At 43.1% G+C, this 14,482-nt stretch overlaps 1 protein-coding gene across 1 annotated transcript; it reads left to right on the forward strand.

The window, feature by feature from the left end:
• Nucleotides 1–955: 955 nt before the first annotated feature.
• Nucleotides 956–11,877, forward strand: LZTFL1 (leucine zipper transcription factor-like 1). The gene is made up of 9 exons (XM_006893048.1): nt 956–1,074; nt 3,455–3,649; nt 4,354–4,414; nt 5,796–5,867; nt 7,466–7,531; nt 7,619–7,696; nt 8,760–8,936; nt 10,498–10,601; nt 11,859–11,877. Exons 1-9 carry the CDS (start codon nt 998–1,000, stop codon nt 11,875–11,877), a joined length of 849 nt encoding a protein of 282 aa, XP_006893110.1. The 5' UTR covers nt 956–997.
• The last annotated feature ends 2,605 nt before the right edge of the window (nt 11,878–14,482 follow it).

Raw genomic sequence — 14,482 nt, forward strand, 5'->3', positions numbered from 1 at the left:
CTTTTGGGTTGTTGTGATGCTGGAAGCTGTACCACCGGTGTGCCGGATGTCAGAAGCACCATCCACAGTGGACAGGTTTCAGCAGATTAAGACTGACTAGGAAGCCGGGTTGGCCATCCACTTCTGAAATAGCAGACCACTGAAAACTCTGTGAAATACAGCTTACAGTAACCTTGTGAACAGTAGGTCTTAGCCTTCCCTATCCTGCGTCATCTCCACAATCTCTACTATGCTTTAGTCTGTTCCTACAGTCACTGTGTCAATTTGGCTAAAGTAGGACATTCATATGGTAGAATCTTAGGCTACAGTGTTAGATTAAGAATTAGGGATTTTGAAGGCCAAAGAGTATGTTTAATGCCATAGACAGTGAAGAATGAGAATTTATATTTGTAGTTTGCTTCTTTTGGTGGTGGGTTTTTTTTTTTTAAACTGTGACATGGTTTTGAGGTATTTACAAATTGTGAGATACCTTGTCCATAGTGATATGTAGTTTGCTTCTTTTGGTGGTGTTTTTCTTTTTTAAGCTGTGACATGGTTTTGAGGTATTTACAAATTGTCCATAGTGATATGACTATGAGAGATAGCATTATCTCTAACATATAGTGAATTTTTAGTTTGTTTTTATTGTATAGTGGAAATTTGTCTTACTAGTTCAGGTGCAAATATACCATGTAAATGTTCTTTTATTTCCTTAAATTTTGCCATAGTCCCCAAAGGATCTGCTTTGATAAGTTGGTTCACTTTCGTTCCACTGCTGACGTGGTCACATGGTCACACCTAAAGACAAGGTGGGCTGGGAAGTGGCATCATTCTGGGTAGCCACCCACTCAGGAAGAAGAGAAGAACAGAATTTGATGGACACCTAACAGTATCGACCAGAGGCTGTTTTCATTATTGGTCCCATAATCCCATCGTTAAGACTAACAAAGTGCTTCTTTCTCTTTTTCAGGCAGAATTGGGCCTAAATGATCACCATCAGAATGAAGTGATTAACTATATGCGTTTTGCTCGCTCAAAAAGAGGCTTGAGACTCAAAACGGTAGATTCTTGCTTCCAAGATCTCAAGGAGAGCAGGTATCAGCGAACTCTAGGCAAACCAAATGGGAGAATGGGCCCTTTGGACTAGCCAATGTAGTAATAACATAGCAGAGGCTATAACAGCTGTTCTGGGAGTATGGTAATTCGTTATCCCCTCAGAGAACTTACACTATGCCTCCTGATGTTCGAAACTCAAGAACTTGGATTGTGGTGGCAACAATGACTAAATCAGAAAAGGCACCTGGATGCTAACTGTCTGCGTGCAGAACTTTAGGAGGGTTAGCAGGTTAATGATTGGCTTGTTGTATTAAAGATTCCAGGACTGAAATTACTTAAGTCATTAGTGAAAACATTAAAGCCATAAAACATGGCAGTTAGCAAGAAAATAATGCAGTCCATGTTGAAGACTGTAAGGGACTGAGGGGAACCCAGAACCATAGAAAGCTTACTGACCAGTACAGACATTATTAGTTGATTCGTAGCAAGAAGTGATAGTCCAGTTGGGCCCTTAATGACGGGCCCATAAAATGTTTCTTTGGTTTGGAGGATTATAGAGGACCAAAGAAAAGAACTGAATAAAAAAGATGGATCAGATGACTTAAGAATCAGACTTACAGCCATTCAAGTGTCAGTAAGACCATAAGTGAAAAAAAAATCTTTTGAGTGGGTAACAGCTGTCCTAAAACATGATCTTCGCTTGGCAGAGGAGGCCATCATCAGGAGACCAATATATACTTTATCCATTAATCTACTCTGGGTTCCTAACGCCCAGCAGATGAAAGCAATTTAGTTGAAGAGGCTGAGGGCTAGCCTGAGAACGGACTTACGTAGTCACTATAGGCATCAGCATTCCCAAAGTGCCATTCATAATAGTATTCTGTTGTGTCATCAAAAACAGGTTTAAGCAAACACTGTATTTCCTCTTGTGGTGATGGAAAATTCTTATTGGTTAAGGGTAATGGGTGCCCAGCCAATTAATGTCATTGATAACAACAAGTTTCACACTAGCGAAAACACAGAATTGACAGATGTGTGTATTTGCAACAACCAAGTGCAGGTACTGTGCTTCTGTGGAAGCAAACGCCTTCTGGAATTTGGTTTCTTAGTTTGAAGGTTTGAGGCCATGGTTTTGTGGGACATCTCAGTTCATTGGCTTAATACTATGTCTAGTGCTTCTGGTCTACCTTCCGGTTCACACCGTTGTGCCTGGGTTTAAAAAGCCTGCAAGCAGCCATCTAGAGTTTAACAGTGGGCCTCTATTCATCTAGAGTAGAAGGGGGAGAAAATAGGGAATGGGAGGAAGAAAGGGAATGTGTGGCTGATTTCCTGCTTGTACAGGTAGCTTCTTTGCAATGAAACTAGAAGAAATTATACAATGTCCAGCCACCATTATTGATTGTTTTTATGAAAGATTCTGGAGCAAAACAAAACAAAACAAAAATCCTTGGTGGTGAAATTACGGAACAGAATTCCAGATTATCATTACAGAACAGAATTCCAGATTATCATGGGCTTCACACTGTTGTCCTGAGATAATCTTTAAACATTAAATCAAAATATCCCTGAAATCTTTAAAACAGACAGTAGGTTAGTTTTGGTTTTTTTCGTTTTCTTTTGCGTCCCAAGGACATTAAGAGAAGCAATATATAGTCACCATTGCTTTTCTCATGTTTACTAATATACAGACAGTTTCTATCATTATTAAAGCGCTAAAGAAAAATAGACTCTATGAACTTGGAGAGCCAAAGAAAGTTATACAAGTGTTCAGGTCTTTCATTCATAGGGTCAGTATGAGTCCATGACCCAATGGCGCTTAACAACAACAACATACCTCCTGAGTGACTTTTGAAATTCTTGAATGTGAAAAGAGCATTTTTAGTGAAAAATGTAAGTAAAAAATGGGGAAAAGTTTCAAATGGAAAAGTTAAGGAAAAGAGTTGGTGGTAGTTTTAGAACTGTTTGTAACACTGACTGCTTCTGTACCAAAATGTGTGTACCTTTGGAGTTAAGCCACTATATAATCGTTTGGCTATCGTTATGTAACATCAGGTTAGAAAGGACTTGCAGCTGACTCTCCAGGGAGTTTTCAGAAGCTGTAAATTGCAAAGGAGGAGATTGCCTATCTTTCTTCCTCAGAGCACCTGGTATAGTTGAACTTCCTGCCTTTGAGTTGACAGTGTAACTCCTTACCTTCTAAGCCACCAGAGCTCTCTAGTCATTTAACTCAACATTAAAACTTAATTGCACTGAAATGATTTTCATTCTGTTTTACTCACAAAGAATATTAATCCCAGAGAGATGTTCTTTATAACCTTTTAAGCTCTTAGGTGATATGATGTGGTTTCCTACTTTTGCTGTGCTTTAATAGCTGTTCTTGCTGTGTGTCCACATGACTTGGGTCACGGTGGTCTTCCAGGCTGGTGGAGGAGACCTTCACCATCGACGAGGTCTCCGAGGTCCTGAGCGGACTGCAGGCCGTGGTGCACAGCGAAGTGGAGTCTGAGCTCATCAACACCGCCTACACCAACGTGCTGCTCCTGCGGCAGCTTTTTGCACAAGCCGAGAAGTGGTACCTTAAGCTACAGACAGACATCTCTGAACTTGAAAACAGGTAGGAGAACTTGTACCTGCATTTGTGACGGTAAAGGCCCAAGCGTAATCTATCTATAAAAGTAAATGAATTTGATTTCCTGTTCACCCCACCCTGTGAACTGTTCTCTGAGCATGTTGTCCTACAACCTATGGGCAAAAAAAAAACCCCCACAAACCATTTAACTCCCTTCAGTAACTGGAGAGAAAACTTAGAAACTGACATATGTCAGGTATAAACAAAGTTTTCAATCTGAAAATAAGTGCCTGCAAGTATAGTCCTATCATTCATACTGTAAGTGCTCGTTGACCTTTGCAAATCAAAGGAAATCTTTAGCTGGGTCACCTTCAAGCTTTCTGTCCCCAAAACACGTGATACTCACCGTTCAGTAGATGCTGTGCACTAACTCCCTTGTCTATAAAAATCATTGTGCTTTTCGGAATACCTACTAGGTGACTAGAATCTTGCTCATATTGTATGAGCATTGTCATTTCAAGCTAGCAACATATCTTTTACACCTAGTTTGTACAAAGTACTGGGTACTTGGAGGATGCAAGGTTGAGTCACATGTTTTGAATTCTTGATCATTTGTAATTAAATGTCTTTTTTTAATTTTTGCGTGTCTGTTCTCTGGCATGTAAGGTAACCACTGGTTTTATTCTCTTTATGTGTGCTCCAAATATCTTTTAAATAACATTTTTTTCGTGTTTGCTTTTATCTTCAAGAGAATTATTAGAGCAAGTTGCAGAGTTCGAAAAAGCAGAATTCATATCTTCCAACAAAAAGGTAACTTTTGGTTGTGCTCAGTCCACATATTAATAGTCAGTGTCTGAAACCCTCAAGTCATTCAGAGCATTCAGAGATCAGGATGAGACCTCTCAAAGAGAGAAGCATTAGACTCAAGAGGAGAGTTCCACCCGTACCCATCAGACTTCGGGCAAAAGAAGAAAAGCTTGGAGATAAGAGGGGATAAGATTGTGTTTTGTCTCTTAACACACCACCCCAGTCCCAGTGTCCACATTAACCTTTTCTGTCAGATGAAGCATAGGCCTGGGGGTCAGCCACACTTCCTGGCGGTCGCCCTCTGGCCAGGTTGCCTGATGTAACTGACCCTTGTTTTCCTCTTTTTTTTTTTCAAATTTTTTTATTTTTGTGTCCGTGTACCGTCAAATCAGATCTGACTGGTACAGGAGGAGATTGTCCCTCCTTCCCCAGCAGAGCATCTGGTGGATTCGAACCTTGAGCCTCTGGGATTGTAGTTGCAGCTCCTTGCCACTAGGCCACCAGAGCTCACCTTGTTTTCCTCTTCTGTCAAGTGGAGAGAATATTGCCAGTTCCCTACTTCTCTGTTATTTGCTGTGGCCACTTAGTATTTCCATTTATGAATGTGTCGTAACTATTCCCTGATATTGAATATTAAAACATTGCTGAGATGAGGCCATTGTTCATATACGTAGAAAACATTTTTTTCCCTAATTCATTCAGGACACAAGTTTTGGCTCAAAAGATTTCAAGACACATTCCTAGCCGGCCTGAATATTTCTGCCCGGTTATTCTACACCTTCAGTGTATTTGTCTCAATCCTCACCCGTGTCACAGCTTTTTTCAAAATAAGTGGTTTATGTCGAAAATTCTGGTTTTGCTCTCATAGGTTAAAATCCTAGTCTTTACAGGCTGAGAATGGGGCGCTCTGGTGGCCTCATCTTTAGGGTGTTGTGCTGCTAACCCCCAAGTTGCCCCTCGCCGGCAGCTTGAATCTGCGAGCCTCTCCAAGGGAAATCTCCACTATGGGAGATGACCCGTGTGGCTTCCAGCCCTGAACCCCAGAGAAGCATCAGCTCTGAGTTGGCTTTGACCCCGCTCTCTATCCAGGTCTGGTTTTGATCCACTTCCTTTCTTTTCCTTCCTGTTTCTCACTTGTATTTTTTTTTTTAATGCATGGAGAGGATTGGTTTTCTCTTTATATCTAAAAAGAGACTGGGCTGGACACTGTAGATCAGCCACTAGGCAGAGCAGAGAATGGAATAACAAAAATCCCTTTGCTCTCAGAGCTGGCCTCTCGGTGAATGTGTTTGCACAGGGCCGCCCGTTATAAAGTGCGAGTGTTCAGTTATTATAATCCTTCACTCTGGAGTGATTCCATTTGGGCTGCTTCTCTTTATTTTAGCCTGTCCTAGATAGCATCAAGCCGAAACTAGCTCCTCTTAACGAAGGCGGGACGTCCGAACTCCTGAACAAGGTAATGCTGTCATTTGGAAAAATGGCAAATGCTGTGACTTTGTCCTCTCTTTGCTCACAAAACTCTCAGGTAGAGAAAGAAGCGGCAGGAGATTGGTTGCATCTTTGATTCTCTGAAGGCACTTGGTCCCTGGCAGCAGTCGGCCTTAGTGGTGCCGTGTTGGCCAGAAGAGGGCATCCGTACCTTCCAGAGGCACTGAAGCAGCCCTCCATTACTGTACTGGTCCATTGATAGATAGTTGAAGTCTATGATCTGTGATGATGAAGAATTTTTTATTGGTTTGGTTTTGGGTTTTTTAAAGAGGCTGATAAAAATTTGTCAAGAGACAAATACGTATTTCAGTGCTTCTTATATTCTTAACTAGAATCCCTGGTGGTACAGTAGTTAAGTATTCAGATGCTTACGAGCAAGTTTCTAGTTCAATCCCACCAACTGCTCCATAGGAGAAAGTTATGGGAGTCTGGTTCGGTAAGACTTCCAGCCTTGGAAGCCCCCTCGGGGCAGTTTTATTCTGTTGTCCAGGTCCAATAGAGTTACTGTGAGCCAGAATAAACTTGATGGCACCGGATTTCTGTCCTTAGATTGTACTAAATACTGTTAGAGATTAAAACAAAACAAAGCAATGTAATGCTTGGTTCTTTGACCTCAGAAGAGTTTCTAGACATAGTAGGACAATGAACTGATGATATTTCTAGGAATTAGAGACAGGAAAATACTAACCCGTGCCACAGATGTCACAGGGTAGCTGGGAAAACACAGCCCCACACAGATGAAAATAGTTGAGGACAGGCTTTTAGATAACTGGTAGTTGAGCTGGGCCTTGAAGGGTGAAGACGGGGAAATGTCCGAAGGAAGAGAAGCAAGCACGTCAGGCAGAGGACCTGAATGGGCAGCAGCAGGACCCTGCCATGTTTGAGAGAAGGTTTTCTGCCTTCCACTGCCGTGCACCCGCTCTGGCCTGGCTGGTATATGCTGGCCTGGCAGGTGACACTCGTGACAGACGGCTTCGGAGCCCAGGTATCTGGGCTTGACTCAGTCAGGACTGGCTAGAGAGTGAGCTGGTTAATGAAATGATGAGAAGGCTGCTTTTAGGATACATGAAAGTAGTGTGCGGTATAGACAGAGAGTAGACACAGTTGTTGGAGGATCAGCTGGGGGAGGGATGAGAGAACAGAGCACTGCAGGAGGGAGAATTTCTCTGAGAGGCTGTGAGAGAAGGAACCAGAAACTTTAGAATCAAAGATGCCTCTCAGATGTGAGGCTGGGAACATGGACAACACTGGAATGTCAGCAATAACCAGAGCAGGCAGGTTTTTTTAATAAGTTCTTTACAAAAACAGATTTTAACTGAAACTAGTAATAATTTCAGGTGTTAAGAAAACATTGAGGGAGCTCTGGTGGCCTAGTGGCAAGAAGCTGCACTGCAATCCCAATGGTGCACAGTTCAAATCCACCAGCTGCTCTGCTGGAGAAGGAGGAGCAATCTCTTCCTGTACCAGTCAGATCTGATTTGACAGTACACACACACAAAAATAAAATTTTTAAAAAAGAAACCGTTGGTTAAAATCATAAAATAACATTTGCATTTGCTCACAAAGGAAATTTCAAGGCTTCAAGAAGAGAATGAAAAATTGAAGTCAAGGCTGAAGACCATTGAAATGCAGGTAACCTAGAGAAATCCTTTTACAGAATCTTTGAAGGAGTTACCTGGTGCTTAAATACTGAATGTGTTTTGTTTAATTTAACAATAGGCTATAAATGCATTGGATGAGAAGTCAAAACTAGAAAGAGCATTGCAAGATTTGCAGCTTAATCAAGGGGATCAAAAGGTGAGCCAAGGTTTAGCTCTCTGACCCACATTTTCTAAATAGAATACATTTATGAACATACAATTAAGTCTTGGCTGCTGCCTGTCATGTGTCCCCTCCCCGTGACAGATGCCCTGCTGTCCAGAAAGGGCCAGTGAGAAAGCATGAGAACCAGTGTATTTTCCTCTCTGACCCCACAGACAGAGAGCACGGACCCAGCTCTCCTGCCTCACAAGTCCTTGGATTTATTGGACACAATGGTGTTCCCCTCGTCACTGTGACATTCCAGTTACTGTTGAGGCTGGGGTTGGCGTCACAAGAAAATGGAGAAAGGAAGAGATATAGGTTGACATTCATTTCCGGTTGCCATCAGTGAGATTTTAGGGGGCAATTGAAAAATTCTATCAATATTGAAAATTTTTCTTCTTGCTAATAGTGTTTCATCTACATATTTAGCATTTGTGCAATATTTTTCTTATTACTAGAAGTCTTCTATAATGAACTTTGGCTCCTTGTATTAATATTGCATTTGGTAAAGTATGCAAAGTTATTCCTATCTCAGAAATAATATTCAAAAGTTAAGAATCTTATAAATTAAGAAAATGATGAATCCTTGTTAGTTATTTCCCATAGCAACTTACAGAAAATAATCACTAAAGCATTTTGATACTCAGTTTTTAGTACAACTTAATTTTTCTTCCACCTGTATCATTCAGAATTATTTACCAAGATTTTTTTTACCTTGACTTTATAAAAATAAAACCTATTTGGATCCCAGATCTGAGACACAGCTTTGTCAAGTTCAGGCTCTTCTGTCCTCTGATTCTGTGGCTAGTATGTTCTGTGATTTGTAAATCACGTGTCATGTAGTCAGAGCTCAAAAAGCCCTCACTGTCTGCCCTGTCAGGACACCAGGTACTGGACATGAGGCTGAACTGGGCACATTGATGACCCTCAGGGGGCTGGTGTGTCCCTTCGCACTCAGGATGCAGCAAACTTGTTTGCTTCTGTGATATTGTAATCCCTATTCTAAGGCCACTCTTATTTAAGATGCTCATTTATGCTTGCACACCATCTTTCACAGGATTACATACAATCCCAAGACATGAGTGAGTTGGAAAACACAGTTGCTGCTTTGAAGAATGAGTTTCAGAGGACCCTCGATGACCAGACGGAAACCCAGAAGTCCCTGGAGGAGAACCTGGCGACAGCCAAGCATGACCTCCTCCGTGTTCAAGAGCAGCTGAGCTTGGCTGAAAAGGTCAGAAGGCCATGTCTGTTCGTGCCCGATTAACTGCGAAGTGCAGGCCGAGGGGCAGTTGTGAGTAAGGTGGATATCAGGCGAGGCAGGCTCACATCCTCCTTTTGAAGACATTAGCCATCTGTGTTCAGAAGGGGGAGCCCTGGTGGTGCGATGTGTTTAGAGTGGGGCTGCCAGTGAAAAGTAGCAGCTTGAACCCAGCAGCTGCTCCAGGGGAAAAGGGGAAGCACTGTCTCCCGTGAAGACTTCCAGCCTCAGCAGCCGACGGGGACATCCTCCTCTCTCCTCTCGGGTCGCTGTGAGTCACAGTCCGTTCGGCAGCGGTGAGCTTGGTGTTGTACGTGTTTACATTCTGAAGGGTGGCCGTCTTCTGTGTTTGACACTTCAGTACCTGTGATAATAAGAAACCTGCCTCTCTCCTCTGCTTGGGGTAGGACCTCTCCACGGGGGCCGACCCCCCCAGGCTGCTTCCCTGCAGATCTGGACTCTCCTTCCTTTAGACCTTCTGTCCCACCTTCCTGCTTTACCTGCGGGAGCTAAGGGGCGCTCTGATGGGCGACCAGTAAGGAGTTACGCTGCCAACCCAAAGGCAGGTGTTCAAATCCGTAAGCTGTGCCATGGGAGAAAGATGGTTCATCTCCCTCCCCGCCCTTTACAGCCTCAAAAAACCCCCTGGAGGGTCAGCTGTGGGTCGTTCCGACTGGACAGCCTGGAACAAGGAGGGAGCTGGGGGTTCACCTTTAGGGTTAGACTTTCTTTGCCGCTTAATGGCATACGTGGAAGCTTGGGTTCAGTTAAATTTGTTACCTGGCTTTCAACGTAGTTTTGGGATTTGGAAAAAGGTCATGCTTAGTTTACCGGAAGATTCATTTCCTATTTCACATATTCTAATACTTCAAGTCAGGGTGGTATTCCCCTTGCCGAGGGCATAATGTTCGAGTTGTACTTGGGTAAAAAAACACTACTTTTAAAAATTTACTCCTCATTTGGAGCTCTAGTGGCCTAGTATTTAAGAGGTTACACTGCAAACACAAGTGGTTCGAATCCACCAGCTGCACCACAGCAGAAAAATGGACAGCAGTCTGTACCTGTGTGACTTACAGCCTCTGAAAACCTGCTGGGGAGGTGAGCTATGAATTGGTGGTGACTTAACAGCAATGAGAGGTTTTCTCTTCTTCATTTGAAATAATTTCTTTTTAAAGTTTAGAGAATCACCATTTTGTCTAGGGAGCCCTGATGGCCTGATGGTGGTAAGAAGCTGTGCTGCACCCCACAGGCACATGGTTCGAATCCACCAGCTACTGCATGAGAGAAGGATGGGCGGTCTCCTCCAGTGTGATTTACTGCCTCTGAAAACCTGCTGGAGGGTCAGCTATGGGCTGGTTGACTCAATAGCACACAAAAATAACAACTAAGTTTTATCTAAATACAGATTTTAGAGAAATGAAAAATATAAGCGTAATATCTGTAACATAAGAGCAAAAAGTAGAGATTTCCGTCAGACTGGTTATTTCTTTCTTCAGCGATTCCTTGCTAACAGACTGCCGTTTCCTACTTAAAGGAATTAGAAAAGAAATTCCAACAAACAGCTGCTTATCGAAACATGAAAGAGATTCTTACCAAGAAGAATGAGCAGATCAAGGAGCTAAGGAAAAGACTGACAAAGTAAGTTCTCCTGACCCGCTCGCAGGCTTAGGCCTGCGCTGCCGTGAGGGCTCCCTTAAATCTAAGCTCATGTCCAGCATTTGGGTCAGTGGAGAGTTGCTCTGTCATTTAATACAAAAGCCTATGTTTGAGGGAATCGGAGGTGGTTTGGCCTGGCCCGGCCTTTGATACCCACTAAGCCTTCTTTTTGGTTCAGCTGAACCTTCAGAGCCACACAGACCCACGCCAGGCTGCTCCTGGGCGTGAATCACTTTGACTATAGAACGGAAAACAGCCACCTAACAGGATGGTGTTCTGTGGGGTCTGTGCCCCAGTCCAAAAGGTGGGCTTCTTGTGCTCCCAAGTGCCTGTGTGGACAGACAGACTGAGCCATGCAGACAGACGGATGCCAGGGCCAACCTGCTTAGGAATCTGCTTCACAAGAGTCCAGTATTTCTTGTAGTGACCACCTGCCCGGTAATGGGTGTGTCTAGTCATATAGGGAAGCCCCTGGCCATGATTTCCCACCGGAAGCTTACAGTTCACTCCCAAACCTCCCTGTCCAAGTGCAGCTGACCATCAGCAGTGCAACCTGCTAACTCGGCTGACACTTTAACACTCCCCAGGGTCCCCAGGAAACAGAGTTAGAAAGTGAATCCAAGATCACATTTTTCCATAGAGAAGGACATTCATGATTCCTTTATTCAATAGTCGTATCAGCTAATTGTACTGACCTAATGATTTCGATTATTATGGAACCTTTGCTCAGCTCTCTTGGGCCTGACCGTGTGCTACAGAGACCAGGAGTCTGAAGATGTCTAAGCACTTGTCCTCCCTGCTGCCCGTTACAGGAATCCCCTTTGAGTGTCTGTCATAATTCCTCCAATGTGTCCGACTTCTCCCCACAGCAGTAATTATAATACGGTGTTCCTGGTTCGTCCCTGGAGAGGTTTCAAGGAGCTCTTTTAGTAACAACAACAATAGCCAATACACATTTTCTTAACATCACATTCTTGATGTCTCTTTCTAGATATGAACCTGAAGATTAAAATCTGGTGTTGAATCATCTGAAAGCTGCCACAGGCTTAATGTATGAGCTGCATTTCCCCTGAGATGTGTGCTTTGAAGCATTTTGTCCTGTCCCAGCCCCTTTATTTTTCTGATATTTAGACTTTGCTATTGCATCCTCCCCAAAGAGTTCCTGTTTGCAACTGCCTAACTGAGAAGAGATACTGACCCCCTGATTCTGGCTGCATCCCCGTGCCTCTCTGCCAACAGCTCCAGGGTCTTTAATTGACCGTTCTTTACAGTAAAGAAGAGATTTTTTTTAAGTGAGAAGAGTCTTAAGTAACCCTTTAGATTAATACAAGGGATGCAACTTTTTAATAAACGTTAAATAAACCAGAAATTAATGTCTATACTTATGCATTCCCCAGGGTAAAAGTAGTTATTATAAAGGTTGTTATGGCAAATAAACATTTTTTCTTTTTAAAAATGAACTTGAATTCATTTCATGTGATATTGGATCATCAAAAAAATGTATTTTATTGAAAATGTGAATGCCATCTATTATAAGCAGATTTTTTTTACCAGTCACAGAGAAGATTAATAGCAGTGAATGTGAGGCTTCAGTTAGCTTCAGTTTCTTAATCTAAATGGTAGGTTTAACCAAGAAGATTTGGGCTTTCGCCAGGACAACTTACCATGCATCTATATTATTGATGGAAGACTCAGAACTACCCCACACCTTCGTGGTTTAGAGATATCTTGACTCAGAATAAATGTTCTCTTTGTGCTTCAGTTACCAGGATATTTTCTTATTAAATGTTAAGTAAGAACACTTTCAAAAGGACCTGTATTATTGTTAGGTGCTATCCAGCCAGAACCAATACATCGCTGACCCTGCAGCAGGTTTTTGGAAGCTGAAAATGGCACAGAAGGAGATTGCCCAACTTTCTCCTGAGGAGCAGTTGGTGGATTTGTAGGAGAGGAAGAGATGGATTGACACAGTGACTTCAGCAGTGGGCTTGAGTGTGTGGCAGATGATGAGGAGGGTAAGGCAAGACTCAGCTTGGCTGTTCATAGGGTCGTTCTAAGTCACGCCTAACTTCACGGCACCTAACAACTGTGGACCACTGAGCTCAATCTCAGTAAGGAGTGAGGAAGCCGGAGATCATATCCACTAGCTTCTTATTTGCCATTGGTTGAGGGTTGGTCTTAGGGAACTCCCGCTACTTCCAGTACCTTATCTGAAAATATCACTATGGCAATGAAAGGTCCGCGGGTGAAGATTCACCAGGAGCCTTCTGTAGTCCATCCTGCACGTCAGGGTATCACGTTATACGTGTCTTACCTGTGGAGCCTCCTGTGGTTCAGGAGCCACCCCACTGGACCTTCTCAGTCCATACTGCATGCCAGGGTAAGGGGTTTATAGGTGTCTTAATCTGTGGACCCAAGTTCAGTTCCCCACTGGACCTTCTCAGTCCATACTGCATGCCAGGGTAAGGGGTGACAGGTGTCTTTATCTGTGGACCCAATATCAGGTCCCCACTGGACCTTCTCGGTCCTTTCTTCTGCCCTGCCCTGCCCAGTCTTTCTCACACTTAATGATCTCAGAAGTAACTAACCAGCCAAATGCCATTGAGTCAATTCTTACTCATGTGACCCCATTTATTTCAGCAGTAGATCGCCCAGGCTTTCTTCGGACTTCCTCTGCATGAACTCAAACCGCCAACCTGGTGGTTAGCAGATGAGTGCTTTAAACGTGCACATCACCCAGAGACTCGAGATCCCCAGAGCATCCCCTGATTGGTCCTGCGCACCAGTCCTCAGGGTCCACATCCCAAGAGTCCTGACCCGAGACAGGCACGATGAGCCGTTCTTTTTATATCTTGCTGGGTCTTAATTGCTGATACATTATTTAGGCTTTGGGCATCAATATACATGAGAGAGCGGTCTGGAATTTTCCTTTCTTGTAAAACATGTGATTATCAAGCTATCAACATCCTAAATCAATAACTCATTTTTAGAAAGCTTAATGCCTAAACGTGTCCAACTAAATGTTTGAAAAATTTTTATTCAGTATTTACTCCATTTTATAAATGATAATCTGTGGTTTCGCATCAGGAGTATGCCCATGTCAAGGAGAGGCTAAGTAATGTGTCGAGGGAAGGTTTGGGGGGCCAGTGAACAACTACCATTGCTGAAGTTATCCCCTGTAACCCTGTTGGGTGGTTTTGTCGCATGACTGAAGCTGTGTCCAGGGGGTGGATGCAGCGAAGATACCATGGCTGTATAGTTAGAATGTGGACTCTGCTAATAATGTATTCAGTGTCTAACCGCAGTGAGACTCACCAATCGGCATCTTCCTGCTCTATGACTCTTTGGTATTTTGTCTTCTACTTGTCCTGTGTAAACAAAGGAGGCTGAGAAGGAACAGCCAATGAGAGTGTGAAAGCGAAGGAGCGTGCTGCCCGATTGTACACCAGAGGATGGAATTGGACCTGTGTCAGACATACAGAAGATGAGGTTGGGGAACCGGCCATTCAGTTCAGCCAGGCAGGGTCTTGGATGACTTTGACGAGAATTTTATTGAAATTCTTGGTGGCAAGGCCTGGTCGAGAAGGCTAAACAGAGGTCATGTGAGGAGGGAAACCCAGAGACGGAGTTAAAATGGGCATTTCTTTTCTCATTATTTTATACTGTTTTGCATACAAAATTCTTACTATGTTTCATTTATGCACATTTGTTTCACACATTCCTTCATTCACATTTGTGTTTCATAGATGATCATTCCCATACACTGTTTTTTATAAAATTAATCACTGTTGATCTGTCACTGTCAGCCTTCCCTTCAGCACCTTTTTAATGATCTTTACTATAAAACAAAGGCGCTCTGGCAG

This window comes from Elephantulus edwardii, unplaced genomic scaffold (genome assembly GCF_000299155.1).
Source record: "Elephantulus edwardii isolate Elephantulus edwardi_28Jun2011 unplaced genomic scaffold, EleEdw1.0 scaffold00121, whole genome shotgun sequence".
Taxonomy (NCBI): Eukaryota; Metazoa; Chordata; class Mammalia; order Macroscelidea; family Macroscelididae; genus Elephantulus; species Elephantulus edwardii.

What these genes read in the sequence shown, in the direction of transcription:
- LZTFL1 (XM_006893048.1), top strand. Translation starts at nt 998, where the DNA reads ATGCGTTTTGCTCGCTCAAAAAGAGGCTTGAGACTCAAAACGGTAGAT. An exon ending in CAAGATCTCAAGGAGAGCAG is followed by an intron (nt 1,075 to 3,454) that starts GTATCAGCGAAC and finishes GTGGTCTTCCAG; the next exon opens with GCTGGTGGAGGAGACCTTCA. An exon ending in TTAATCAAGGGGATCAAAAG is followed by an intron (nt 7,697 to 8,759) that starts GTGAGCCAAGGT and finishes CATCTTTCACAG; the next exon opens with GATTACATACAATCCCAAGA.